The 14,720-nt window shown below is 38.7% G+C and overlaps 1 protein-coding gene across 1 annotated transcript in view; it reads right to left on the bottom strand.

Moving 5' to 3' along the window:
• ALDH1L2 (aldehyde dehydrogenase 1 family member L2) overlaps nt 1-7,911 on the bottom strand; it is a 50,949-nt gene extending 43,038 nt beyond the window's left edge. The window contains exons 1-2 of the mRNA XM_070754836.1: nt 7,685-7,911; nt 1,717-1,861 (exon numbers count right to left, since the gene is read on the bottom strand). Coding sequence (XP_070610937.1) covers nt 1,717-1,861; nt 7,685-7,735 — 196 coding nt within the window. The 5' untranslated portion in view covers nt 7,736-7,911. The remainder of the gene's footprint in view (nt 1-1,716; nt 1,862-7,684) is intronic.
• Between the last annotated feature and the right edge of the window lie 6,809 nt (nt 7,912-14,720).

Below are 14,720 nucleotides of genomic sequence, written 5' to 3'. Positions count from 1 at the left end.
TAAAAAACACTTCCCTCCTGAACCTTATTTAACCCTTTAACATATTTAAATGTTTTGATCATGTCCCCCTCCCTTTTCCCTTCTGTCCTCCAGACTATACAGATTGAGTTCATTAAGTCTTTCCTGATACGTTTTATGCTTAAGACCTTCCACCATTCTTGTAGCCCGTCTTTGGACCCGTTCAATTTTGTCAATATCTTTTTGTAGGTGAGGTTTCCAGAACTGAACACAGTATTCCAAATGTGGTCTCACCAGCACTCTATATAGCGGGATCACAATCTCCCTCTTCCTGCTTGTTATACCTCTAGCTATGCAGCCAAGCATCCTACTTGCTTTCCCTACTGCCTGACTGCACTGTTCACCCATTTTGAGACTGTCAGAAATCACTATCCCTAAATCCTTCTCCTCTGAAGTTTTTGCTAACACAGAACTGCCAATATAATTCTCAGATTGAGGATTCCTTTTCCCCAAGTGCATTATTTTACATTTGGAAACATTAAACTGCAGTTTCCATTGTATTGACCATTTATCTAGCTTCAGTCAGGTCCTCCATTTTGGAGGGAAAATACTGATTGCTGATTGGCTAGAGCAGGGGTAGGCAAAGATGGCTTTTCTATGACTTGTGGACTTCAAGTCCCAGAATTCCTGGGCCAAACATAGCTCAGGAATTCTGGGAGTTGAAGTCCACATGTCATAGAAGAGCCAACTTTGCCTACCACTGGGCTAGAGTGTCTGGCAGCTCCCTATAAAAGGGCTGGCTGTCAGACAGAGCCTTTGCTGGGTTGTAAATAGTTGCCAAATAAAGAGCTGCTGTTTTGAAGCCACTTCTGTCACCCTATCTAACAGAAACTTTTTACCAGGGCTGCTGGCCCTCCTAATAACCTAATCTTTGAGTTAACTTCAGATGGTTTTTCGTGTTTGGGAAACTGGTTCAGAACAAGTGGCCTTTACTCTTGTGTGGATGCTGTCAAAGTCCCTGATGAAGACAATGTCTTCAATGGGACTAAGTGCAACCCAGCCGTGTGGGATCACTCACGAACGCGAATCCTAGAAAGAAGACTTGGACACATTCTCTCTCTGGGTGAAGTGACACAGTATGGAGCCATGTACTTCTTTTTATTTGGGAGCATGAACAATGCGGATAATTACATGTACATGTCAAGTGATACACAAACATCCAATAACATAACTTCAAACATGTCTTTGAGTTCTTCCTTTTCCCACAGATATCACAAACCAATTTCCTGGAAACTCTTCCTAGGGCAAATGTTTCTCACACCTAATTTCTCTGAAGTCTTCTGCCTTATCACAACTAATCTTCCTTAATCACCCTCTCGTCCTGTGTATGCTTCAGGCAATGTAAATCTCCCCCTTTGATCGTCCGGAGTGATGTAAACTTTGTTTATCAGTGAGATGTTTATTGAGCCCTTTTGTTTCCCTGTAGTAATTACCAGGAATACAGACTAGGTAAGTTAGTGCTGTCCTATCCTGGCTTATAATAGAAGCAGAGCATTTTTATGCTAGAGGTCCAGAAAAATATATACTGTATAATTATGATATAACCCTATTCTAACATTATACTATACTGCAACACTCTTGGATATCTAAGCCACATGGGTTCAGGCATCGTTGAGAACATGAACCAGAACATAAGAAGTACAATTGATTCTGCATCCAAATGCTGCCTAATGTAGCCATTAGACCTTATCTACTTACCTAAAGGATCCGCTTTCCCATTTTTGTCCGGGACTGTGAACACTCCGACCACTTTGTGCCCTTCTTTTTGCAAATGCTTGTAGACTTCTTGTCCAAACAGGCTCTGGCCTATTAAAGCTAGCTTTAGTTTATTTTGATAGTAGTCCTATGTTCCAAAACAAAACAAATTTGGTTAAAAAAACACATCTCCAAAGATCAGCTAATTTCCCTATAATCATTCTGTTCCAGTTAGAGAATAACAGAGTTGGACAGGACCTTATACGTCAGTGGTTCTCAGCCTGGGGGTCGGGACCCCTTTGGGGTTTGAATAACCATACACAAGACCATGGAAAAAGACACATTTCCCATGGTGTTAGGAACTAAAGCTTCTATTCTGGCACCTTAGAATATATTTTTACAATCCACCAATCAGGCGTTTACAGTGGGTGTGTCCCTCTGACCTTCCTGCCAATCAGCTTAAAGCTCTGTTGGGAGAATTGGCGCTAGACTTATGGTTGGGGGGTCATCACAACATGAGGAACTGTATTAAGGGGACGCGGCATTAGAAAGGTTCAGAACCACTGTTGTACGTCGTCTAATCCAGGGATCTCCAACCTTGGCAAGTTTAACCCTGGAAGACTTCAACTGAACTTTGCTGACTGAGGAGTTCTGGGAGTTGAAGTCCAAAAACACTGTGATAAAGCAATGATGTTTGTCGTTTGCTTTACTGCCTTAGTGATCTCTTTCAAGTGACCTCGAAATAACTTCTACATGGGTCTACACTTCTACATGTACCAGGAACCTGCCTGTCAGACCCATATGACCACAATGCCATAGCCCACAGTGCCCAATAGGAACTAGACAGATGTCAGCCAATTACATTAGCGTATCTGCATATTGTGTATATACAGAAAGGCTGAAGGTGTTGAAAGGCACAATTTCCACCTTGGGTCAAAAAAGTAAGCTAGTTAAACTTAGCCTTCGGCCAAGGCTGAGGGAAAGGCCACAGGTATGTCCTTAAAGGATGACTCATCTTGGTCCCAGAGTTGTGGGGAGGTGTGGATTCAATGAAGATTTTCTGTTTTTGCTTTGCGGATTTATTTCTGGCCAATAACCATTCATTCATATGGAGAAAGAGAAATAACAGGGTTTTTTTTTAAAGTCTGGGGCTTGCAAAACATGGTTATACCATTAGTTGATATTCATATGAACATAGCAGTGACAATTTCTCAAGAAACTACTATATACACTGCTCAAAAAAATAAAGGGAACACTCAAAGAACACATCCTAGATCTGAATGAATGAAATATTCCCATTGAATACTTTGTTCTGTACAAAGTTGAATGTGCTGACAACATGCGAAATAGATTGGCAGTCAGTGTTGCTTCCTAAGTGGACAGTTTGATTTCACAGAAGTTTGATTTACTTGGAGTTATATTGTATTATATTATTTTTTGAGCAGTATACTTAGAATAACCCTATTGTTATTTTAAATGTATGCTAATTGGCATACATTAAAATGAAATACCATTGCATATAGCTTGCAAAAGATCACCACCTCCAATATACACTACGTAAACATGGCAAAAATATATTAATTAATTAATTAATTAATTTAAAAGTAATTAATTTATAATTAAAACAATCACTGGCCTAGCACACTAGGGAAGTACAATCAAAGAGGGGTGGAGGTTTTTTTCCTATGAAAGCGAAATCAATATAACAAAATCTATGCATGGTATGTCTGTATGTATGATTGGTCTCTTAAATTGGGGTTTCTTTTTAAAATCAACTTAAATATTAGATTTGTTTATATTGTTTTATTACTGTTGTTAGCCGCCCCGAGTCTGGGGAGTACAAATTTGATAGATAAATAAATAAATAAATAAATAAATAAATAAACAAACAAACAAATAAACAAACAAACAAATAAATAAAATCACTGTGTATAAAATAAATCTGAAAGCCTTTCCCCCCCACTGCATGCATATTCAAATGAATATATAAAGAAATGCAAAGGCATCTAGTCAGGGATCTAAATGGGTCTGGATGAGGGTTATATTTAATTTTTTGTAGTCAATAAGGCAACCCACAAAAGGAAAAAAAAAGTCTTAAGAAACTTTTAAGCACAAGGGTTTATACTGTAATTCTTGGAGGTGGATTTCCAGAGCATAGCTAAGTATACATAATTTTGGCTGCAATACATGGCTGCTTGGAAGAGTCTTTATGTGGTTAAAGCATAAGACATGTGATCATTTCCACGTCTACTGCTGTTCTGCTTGCAGCTGTAAAGCTTGCAAAATCTATCCAACGGCAATGTGCTGTCGTCAGTCATTCATTCTCATATTTAACATTGCTGATGCAATCCAGGAGCTCATATGAAGCCTTCTTACTATATTCGTTCCTTAACGTGGATTTTTTAAAAAATTTATTTAGGAGGCTGGCAGTTCACTAAACACATGTGTTGTCAAGCTCATATGCAACCCTACCTCCAATAAATCAAGAGATACTTGGCTGAGTTTATGAATTTGCACACAGAATTAGAAGCAACCGAGGAAGAAAAGAACTAAAGGGGCTTTCAGTGCAAATCCCACAGAAGTATATTTAAGGGCATTAGTCCTGCTTAGTACAATTGAGTTTTCTGTGACAATACCATACAATATGTCTCCAGACAAAGTAGTGTTGGTAGAACTTCATCTCACATGCACACACAATATTTAAAACATCTGGATGTGTTTTCTGTGGGTGGGGAAAACCCTCGGAAAATTCTCAAGCTCCAAATAAAATGTTTTAACATGCTAAGGCAAAATAGTATTCCAGAACTACACAATCAGTAAGAAAACGATACGCTATAATATAACCTTTCTCAATTTGAAAAACTATCTATAATTCTCAGTCAGAAGGGATCAGGATAGTGTGGAATTTGCAGGTTTCTAGGGGCTCAAATTGCAGAAGGTGGGAAATTATTAGAAAGACAGATTTTTGTTATGAAACCAGTTGGCTGATATTAAATGAATCTCTTTCATGTGAGCCTACCATACAAGACTGATGTGAAGGATCCTGTGCAACCTGAAGAAGAAAGAATGGTGGCATGCAATGTGTGAAATAGTTTAAAGTAAACATTAAATGATTGCTGCCTGAATGGGCACGATAGATTTTTAACGTTCTTGGGGATTTTAGATTAGTTTACCTAGTTTTAATTTATCGGATTTAGACACTGTATTTTACTATTCCTTTATATGTTGTAAGCCACCCTGAATCCTCGGAGAGAGGCGGCATATAAATCAATCAATCAATCAAATAAATCAGTGTTTTTCAACCTTGGCCATTTTAAGATGTGTGGACTTCAATTCCCAGAATTCCTCAACCAGTGAGATAGATAGATAGATAGATAGATAGATAGATAGATAGATAGATAGATAGATAGATTAGATAGATAGATTAGATAGACAGAGAGACAGACATACAGACACACTAGATAGATAGATAGATAGATAGATAGATAGATAGATAGATAGATTAGATAGACAGACAGACAGACAGACAGACAGACAAACACACTAGATAGATAGATAGATAGATAGATAGATAGATAGATAGATAGATAGATAGATAGATAGATACATACATACATACATACATACATACATACATACATACATAGATATAGTTATTATGGTTTTTAATTAAGATTTTATAGTTTAGTTTTTATACCTGACTTCTTTTTATTCTGTGGTAAACCGCCCTGAGTCCTTCAGGATTGGGCGGCATAGAAGTTGAATTAATTAATTAATTAATTAATAAAAAAATTAATGCATGAATGAATGAATGAATGAGTAGTTAGATATAAAACACAACATCTCCAGATCGTAAGCAGGAATTATTTTGAACATCTCCAGGAATTATGACACACGGATCAGTCTGAAAGGAATGGGTTACTTGCTGCATGCATCTACATGTGCGAGTACACACACACACACACACACACACACACACACGGGGAGAAAAAAACCCGAACCAACCCATCTTTCCCAGGGAGTCTAATGCAGTTTTTCCCAACCTTGGCAACTTGAAGATATTTGGACTTCAACTCCCAGAACTCCCCAGCCAGCGAATGCTGGCTGGGGACTTCTGGGAGTTGAAGTCCAGATATCTTCAAGTTGCCAAGGTTGGGAAACACTGGTCTAATGCAATGCCTTTTATCCCATGGATGGATTATCCCACACAGTCATGACGCTGAGCTTTTTATTTTTTTCAGATCCACAACGTCCTACATAAGCAGAAACTTTTTGGCAAGCCTTTGCAAGGAAAAACCCCGAGCATCCAAACTGTGCTGATTTTCCTCTTTGTTAAAACAACAGCAAGGAGCTCAAACCAAACACCGTCTGTTCACATGACAATAATTCTCCTGCCTCACCTCCCATCCTTTTTTTTTCTTTTCCTTTTCCAATCCTCTGGCAAACCCACATTCTTCTTCACTCCTGACCTATCTGTCACCTTAAACAGGATCTAAGCATGGCCCCTAAAATCATCGGCTGCAACGTCCTTCCTGTCAACGGCTACTTCAGCTTCAACCACAACAACGCACGAGCACACAACCAATACAAACTTAATGTCAACCGCTCCAAACTCGACTGCAGGAAATACGACTTTGGTAACTGAGTAGTTGATGCATGGAACTCACTACCAGACTCTGTAGTATCATCTCCTAACCCCCAAAACTTTACCCTTACTATCCACTGTTGACTTCTCCCGATGCCTAAGAGGTCAGCAAGGGGCGTGCATAAGTACACCAGCATGCCTTCCGTCCCCTGTCCTAATGTTTCTTTTATTTTTTTTACTAGTATCATGTATATGAATATTATTATATCTAATGTTTCTCCTTACTTTTTTCTTGTTACTAATATCATGTATATGAATATTCTTATATCTAATGTTTCTTCTTATTTTTTCCTCTTACTAGTATCATGCGTATGAATATTCTTATATCTAATGTTTCTCCTTATTTTTTCTTGTTACTAGTATCATGTATATGAATATTCTTACATCTAATGTTTATTCTCATTTTTTCTTGTTACTAGTATCATGCATATGAATATTCTTATATCTAATGTTTCTTTATATTTTTTACTAGCATCATGTATATGAATATTCTTATATCTAATGTTTCTTCTTATTTTTTCCTCTTACTAGTATCATGTATATGAATATTCTTATATCTAATGTTTCTTCTTATTTTTTCCTCTTACTAGTATCATGCGTATGAATATTCTTATATCTAATGTTTCTCCTTATTTTTTCTTGTTACTAGTATCATGTATATGAATATTCTTACATCTAATGTTTATTCTCATTTTTTCTTGTTACTAGTATCATGCATATGAATATTCTTATATCTAATGTTTCTTTATATTTTTTACTAGCATCATGTATATGAATATTATTATATCTAATGTTTATTCTTACTTTTTTCTTGTTACTAGTATCATGTATATGAATATTCTTATATCTAATGTTTCTCCTTATTTTTTCTTGTTACTAGTATCACGCATATGAATATTCTTATATCTAACGTTTCTCCTTATTTTTTCTTCTTACTAGAATCATGTACATCAGTGTTTCCCAACCTTGGCAATTTGACTTCAACTCCCAGAATTCCCCAGCATTTGCTGGCTGGGGAATTCTGGGAGTTGGAGTCAAAATATCTTCAAGTTGCCAAGGTTGGGAAACACTGATGTATATGAATATTATTATATCTTTACATACCTCCAATATGTACTTGACAAAACAAACAAACAAATAAACAAACAAACAAACAAATAAATGAAACATCTGTCCACCCACCAGCCGGGGCAGCAAAGAGGGGGAGGGAGAGGAGGGGAGGAAGGCGAGAGAGGAAGAGGAGGGGAGGACGACAGCAGCATCCTTCTTTTTCCTGCCTTTTTAGACCCAAGCCCCCCAGTCCACGTCCCCCACATTCCTACTCACCCTGGCCGTGGTGGAGAATTTCCTAAGCAAGTGGTGGCTTTTGGAAAGCATTTTTTTTTTTTGCAGGAGAGCAGCTCCGGCCGCCCGCTCGCCTCAGCAGGCAGGCACCTGAAGAGGGAGCCGAAAGGCTGGGCGAGCAAAGGGACGCAGCGGCGGCGGCAGCGGGAGCGTCTCTCGTCTGATGCAACCCGAGCGGGCTGCCTGCTTTGGGCCAGGAAAAAAAAAAAGAGACAGCTCGGCGGGGGCGCGCAAGCGGCGGGGAGGGGGGCGCGACTCGGCGGCGGGGGCGCGCTTGGGTGGCGGGCAGGCCTTTTTCTCCCCAAAGCACCTAAAAGCATCGGAAACAAAGGGCGGGGTGGGGAAAACTCCTTGCTTGTCTGAACGAAGAGCCGGGAAGGCTCTGCCTCTGAGTCTGGGTTAGGCTTGGGTAAGGATGAATCAGGGTTGGTACCTGAGGGAGCAGATCTGCTCTGTCAGGTAACACAGAGAGAGAGAAAGAGAGTTGAGTGGCCTATAAATTACATTACATTTTCAACAGGTGCAGATTTTACCAAGAGAGGGTTATTTTATTTTATTTTATTTTATTTTATTGTTTATTGATTGATTTTGTCCAATGAACAATGAGGGTTTTAGTGGGTATACACATAGTAAAATATATCTAAGAAGAGAAGAGAAGCTATAGGAATAAAACATATCAACGAAAGAATAGAAGAAGAGATGTAGGAATAGAAGAAAGGTATAGGACAGTGTTTCCCAACCTTGGCAACTTGAAGATATTTGGACTTCAACTCCCAGAATTCCCCAGACAGCGAATGCTGGCTGGGGAATTCTGGGAGTTGAAGTCCAGATATCTTCAAGTTGCCATGGTTAGGAAACACTGGTATAGGAGATATAGGAGAGCAATAGGACAGGGGACGGAAGGCATTCTAGTGCACTTGTACTCCCCCCTTACTGACCTCTTAGGAATCTGGAGAGGTCAACCATGGATAATCTAAGGGTAAAGTGTTAGGGGTTTGGGGATGACACTATGGAGTCCGGTAATGAGTTCCACGCTTCGACAACTCGGTTACTGAAGTCATATTTTTTACAGTCAAGTTTGAAGCGGTTAATATTAAGTTTAAATCTGTTGTGTGCTCTTGTATTGTTGTGGTTGAAGCTGAAGTAGTCGCCAACAGACAGGACGTTGCAGCATATGATCTTGTGGGCAATACTTGGATCAGTGTTTCCCAACCTTGGCAACTTGAAGATATTTGGACTTCAACGCTGGCTGAGGAATTCTGGGAGTTGAATATCTTCAAGTTGCCAAGGTTGGGAAACACTGACTTAGAGCTTTCTTTCTTTCTTTCTTTCTTTCTTTCTTTCTTTCTTTCTTTTTATTTATTAGATTTGTATGTTGCCCCTCTCCGTAGACTCTTGTTTAAGGCATCTTAGTTCTAGGCTTTCTAGGCCCAGGATTGAAAGTCTAGTCTCGTAGGGTATTCTGTTTTGAGTGGAGGAGTGAAGGGCTCTTCTGGTGAAGTATCTTTGGACATTTTCAAGGGTGTTAATGTCTGAGATGCGATATGGGTTCCAAACGGATGAGCTGTATTTGAGGATGGGTCTGGCGAAAGTTTTGTAAGCTCTGGAAAGTAGTGTGAGATTGCCAGAGCAGAAACTACATAGGATTAGGTTTACAACTCTTGAAGCCTTCTTGGCTATGTTGTTGCAGTGGGCTTTGGCACTTAAATCTTTTCTTATTAGTATTTAACCGAGTGGGGGTTATCTGTGATAATTTGATTATTCAGTTCATATTTGGAGTTCAGATTCTTTTTCCCAATGTGTAGGACAGAGCATTTGCTAGTTGAGATTTGGAGTTGCCATGTGTCTTATTTCGCCTACTTCTGTCTACTGGGCCTTTCCAAGCTAGCATTGCCTTTTATTAGGATGGATGATATTTCCTATATTCTTCATCCATTGGATGAGGCAGGCTGGGTGGGTGGGAAAAAATGACATCCAGTTGTGTGCAAATGACTCCCATCTGCAGCACAGCGCTATAAAGGCATGGTTTTTCTTGCTCTGACTCTCCCATTGCATTAAATGCAGGAGAGAATGAACAGTGATAAATTTTTTGTATAGTGCAGATTACAGATGGGGAGGATCTAATTTTCTGCTCAAATATCTTAACATCTGGATCTAGCTATGACAAAAGGAAGATGATAAGTCAAGATAGCGACCGGTTAGGTCCCACAGAGTTGGCCTTCTCCAGGTCCCGTTAACTAGGCCAGGGTTTCCCAACCTTGGCAACTTGAAGATATCTGTACTTCAACTCCCAGAATTCCTCAGCCAGCAAATGTTGGCTGGGGGATTCTGGGAGTTGAAGTCCAGATATCTTCAAGTTGTCAAGGTTGGGAAACACTGAACTAGACAATGTCATCTGGTGGAGCCCCAGCAATTTATTTATTTATTTATGTATTTATTCAATTTTTATGCCGCCCTTCTCCTTAGACTCAGGGCGGCTTACAACATGTTAGCAATAGCACTTTTTAACAGAGCCAGCATATTGCCCCCACAATCCAGGTCCTCCCTCGGAAGGATGGAAGGCTGAGTCAACCTTGATATGTCATCTGGTGGGGCCCCAGTCATTTGGTGGCGGCCCCAGCACTCTGGAAAGAATTCCCTCCAGAGGTACGTATTGCTCCCTCTTTCCTGGTCTTTTGCAAAGCTTTGAAGACCTAACTTTGCTGACAAGAGTGGGGGCCGTGAACGGTGAGATTGGCTCCCGCCAATGCATTGGATTAGATGAATGGGGACAACTGTGTCGAGATAGATGGGTTTTTAAAGCATTTTGTTAGTGTTATAATATTTTTTAAAATAATTAGATTTCTACACATGTATTTTATTGTGTTTATTATGCTGTACACCACTCTGAGTCAGTTTACAATGGCGGCATAGAAGTCAAATTAGTAGATGGATGGATGGATGGATGGATGGATGGATGGATGGATGGATGGATGGATAGATAGATGTTCTCTTCATTACAGCAGGGAATCTTGAAGAAATGTGTGGATGTCACCTTGGTTTTCTTTTTTGGGTGATTATTTGAGAAATCACGGAGGATATCCTTACTGCCAGAGGACTGGAGGAAGGGCAGATGTTACTCCTGCCTTCAAAACAGAGCTTCGTCTTGATAGGAACAGTCAACTAAACAAACTGATGAGATCGTTTCCAGTTTTGATCAAAAAACGATCCATACAATCCCTGGCTACCTTTGTCCTCTAATTTGGAAAGGAAGGTATAGATTCCAAACGCAATTCCATACCAATTAATTAGATACATAAATAAATATCAGACCTGCCCAAAGGTACCATGAAGCCCATCCCTATTTCTCCAACAACAACAACCCTTGAAGAACAATCAACTTGGTCTCATTTAGCAACTGTGTGAAAAATTGTTATAAGTCATTTTTTTCCAGTGCTATGGTAACTTCAAATGGCCACTGAATGAATGCCTGTAAATCAAGGACAACTGTGTAATACAATATGTCTGGGAGAAAGCTGGGAATATTACAAGATATGGTTATCCCACTGGAGAACATTTTTTTAGACCTACAGTGTGAATGCTACATCTTGCTTGTCTACTTTGTAGCACAATTTCTCATTTATCGTCTGACAATCACTTTAATAGTATTTTTCTCACAGTTGGGAGAAACCTTGTAAGCAAGTTTTCACAGGCAGCTTGTTTTTCTGGTTTTAGTTCTGATTTTTTTTTCTTTTTCTTTTTCTTTACTTGGGTTATATATGACAAAGAATGATACACACTCCCCCTATTTAGGCAATTTTTAATTATTTGATGAGATGTTTGTTATTTATCTAGATTATACTTGAAATTAAAAGCCACTTTTCTCTGATGTCAAGTTAATTTCATTACTTTAAATGTCTACTCCACGCTAACATCCTGCCTCTCTTTACATATTAATTTTATTACCCATATTTATTGCAAGAAAGTGTCTTAACAACTACTAAGATTTCTTTACACTCTTTAGTGTAACTAAACTTTGCTCTAACACTGCTCTTTCTTTGTTTTTTTAATGAAAAGCAAACTACAAACATCGTTTAGAGAAGTTAACTATCCCAAATAATTCAAGAATTCCTAGTTCTGTTAATTAAAAGGTGTGGTACAGCTATTCTACTTTTATTTCCTAAACTATATGTATGTGTATTTGTTCCTAAGGCAAAAATATCCAGGAAAAGCAGTAATAATTTTAGGTGAACTACATGTTTTTTCAGATATCAGTAAAAAAAATGCTTTGTTTCGAAGTCCAGTTTAAATATCTTTTTTTGAATTAAGGCTAAGTCATCCACCATTGATAAATCATTGTCTCGCCCTTTAAAGTAGGCAACTATGTGACACATATAAAAAGGAATGGGGGTTTGTAGAGACAGTTGTAGTCACTATTTAGGCCTTTTAAAACCTGTTGATACTCTCCTTCCTAAAGACAACATGTGTCCCCTCTTGAGGAATTAAACTAAAGTTATTGTATTTTTGCCTGGGTTGCTGCAAGCTGATGCATTAAGGATGGGAGAAACTTTTCCTAACTTATCAGCAGCTACACTATAAATTTTCTCACATTCCTATACAGTATTTCATGCTGCAGAAGAGGAATTTAACCTGCACTTTCATGCTCAGCATCAAGTTTCACTGCCCTTCCTAAGTTACTTATCTTGGCTGTCTTATTGTGTTTTTATCTGCTATGGCTCTCCATTTAGAGTCACTACTGTGAAATGGGAAAACTATGCAAATAAAAAATAAAAATAGGACGCGGGTGGGACAATAAGGACTATTACAGTGGTTCTCAACCTGGGGCTTGGGACCCCTTTGGGGGTTGAACAATCGTTTCAGAGGGGTCACCTAAGTCCATGGGAAAAGACAGATTTTCCATGGTGATAGGAACTAAAGCTTCTATTCTGGGGCCTTGAAACATATTTTTACGATCCGATCAATCAGGCGTTTACAGTGGGGGTGTCTGACTTTCCTGCCAATCAGCTTAAAGCTCTGTTGGGAGAATTGGCGCTAGACTTATGGTTGAGGAACTGTATTAAAGGGTCATTTTTATTTATTTACAGTGGTGCCTCTAGATACGAGCTGCTCCACATGCGAGTATTCCAAGTTACGAGCCGCGACGCGAGCGAAATTTCTGTTCAACACCCGAGCTCAAATTCGGGATATGAGCCGAGCTACTGCTAATTGGCGCATCGCCTCTCTGACCCAGAATCCCCTTGCTTCTGGTTAGCGCGCAAAACAAAGTCTCGTCTTGGTCATGTAAGAAACTTTTAAAGTTAAGAAAGTGTTTATTTTTACAGTTTTATACCATTTAACTATGGAATTTTTATTTTGTTTACGTTTATGATAGTTTAAGAAAGTGTTGTTTACGTAGCGTGTACCGTGTTTTATACATTTTCTTATTGTATTTTGTACATTTCTCTTTTCATTATTTACTTTATTGTTTATTTATACACATTGCATGTACATTTATTAATTAAAAGCCTGTCTTTTTTCATAATTTAGGCTAACTTTGGGACTTTTTTGAGGGCTGGAACCAATTAGAATTATTTACATTAATTCATATGGGGAAAATTTGTTCGAGATACGAGTTGATCGACTTACGAGCTCGGGTCTGGAACGAATTAAACTCGTATGTCGAGGTACCACTGTATTTGTTTGTTTGTTTTGTCCAATACACAATAATACATAATGAGGGTTATAGAGGATATAATCAAGTAGAATGTATTAAAGGGGGAATAGAGGAGAAAATAAAGGAGTAAAATATAACTATGAGAGAATAGCAGGAAAAGATATAGGTATAGAAGAGAAGATATATGATATATAGGAGAGACAATAGGACGGGATGGTAGGCACTCTGGTGTCATGGCATTAGGAAGACTTATCTCATTGATTTCTTTGACTATGTCACAAAGGTGATGGATGAAGGTGGTGCCGTGGATATTGCTTATCTGAACTTCAGCAAAGCCTTTGATACGGTTCCACATAAAGAGCTGATAGTGAAAATTGGACTTAATCATAGGATAGTTCAGTGGATTTGTAGCTGGCTGAAGCGTAGATATCAGAGGTTTGTTGTTAATAGTGAATATTCTGAGCAGAACCTGGTTACAAGTGGTGTGCCACAGGGGTGTGTTCTGGGTCCTATTCTTTTTTATATGTTGGTGAGTGACATGGGGAAGGCTTGGTAGGAAAGGTTTGCCTATTTGCCAATGAGTAAGTGTGCAATAGGGTTGATATTCTGTAATATGGCAAATGATTTAGCTTTACTAGATAAGTGGTCAAAGCAATAGAAACTGCAGTTTAATGTTTCCAAATGTAAAATAATGCACTTGGGAAAAGGAATCCTCAATTTAAGTATTGTATTGACAGTTCTGTGTTAGCAAAAACTTCAGAAGAGAAGGATTAAGAGGTATTGATTTCTGACAGTCTCAAAGTGGGTGAAAAGAGCGGTCAGGCGGTAGGGAAAGCAAGTAGAATGCATGGCTGCATAGCTAGAGGTACAACAAGAAGGAAGAGGGAGATTGTCATCCCACTGTATAGAGTGCTGGTGAGACCACATTTGGAATACTGTGTTCAGTTCTGGAGACCTCACCTAAAAAAAGATATTGATAAAATTGAATGGGTCCAAAGACGGGCTACAAAAATGGTCTTAAGCATAAAACTTATCAGGGAAGATTTAATGAACTCAATCTGTATTCTGGAGGACAGAAGGAAAAGGGGAGACATGATCGAAACATTTAAATATGTTAAAGGGTTAAATAAGGTTCAGGAGGGAAGTGTTTTTAATAGGAAAGTGAACACAAGAACAAGGGGACACAATCTGAAGTTAGTTGGGGGAAAGATCAGAAGCAACGTGAGAAAATATTATTTTACTAAAAGAGTAGTAGAAGCTTGGAATAAACTTCCAGCAGACGTGGTAGATAAATCCACAGTAACTGAATTTAAACATGCTTGGGATAAACATATATCCATCCTAAGATAAAATACAGGATATAGC

This window comes from Erythrolamprus reginae, chromosome 6 (assembly GCF_031021105.1).
Source record: "Erythrolamprus reginae isolate rEryReg1 chromosome 6, rEryReg1.hap1, whole genome shotgun sequence".
NCBI lineage: Eukaryota > Metazoa > Chordata > Lepidosauria > Squamata > Dipsadidae > Erythrolamprus > Erythrolamprus reginae.
This window is presented reverse-complemented; position numbering and strand designations above follow the sequence as displayed.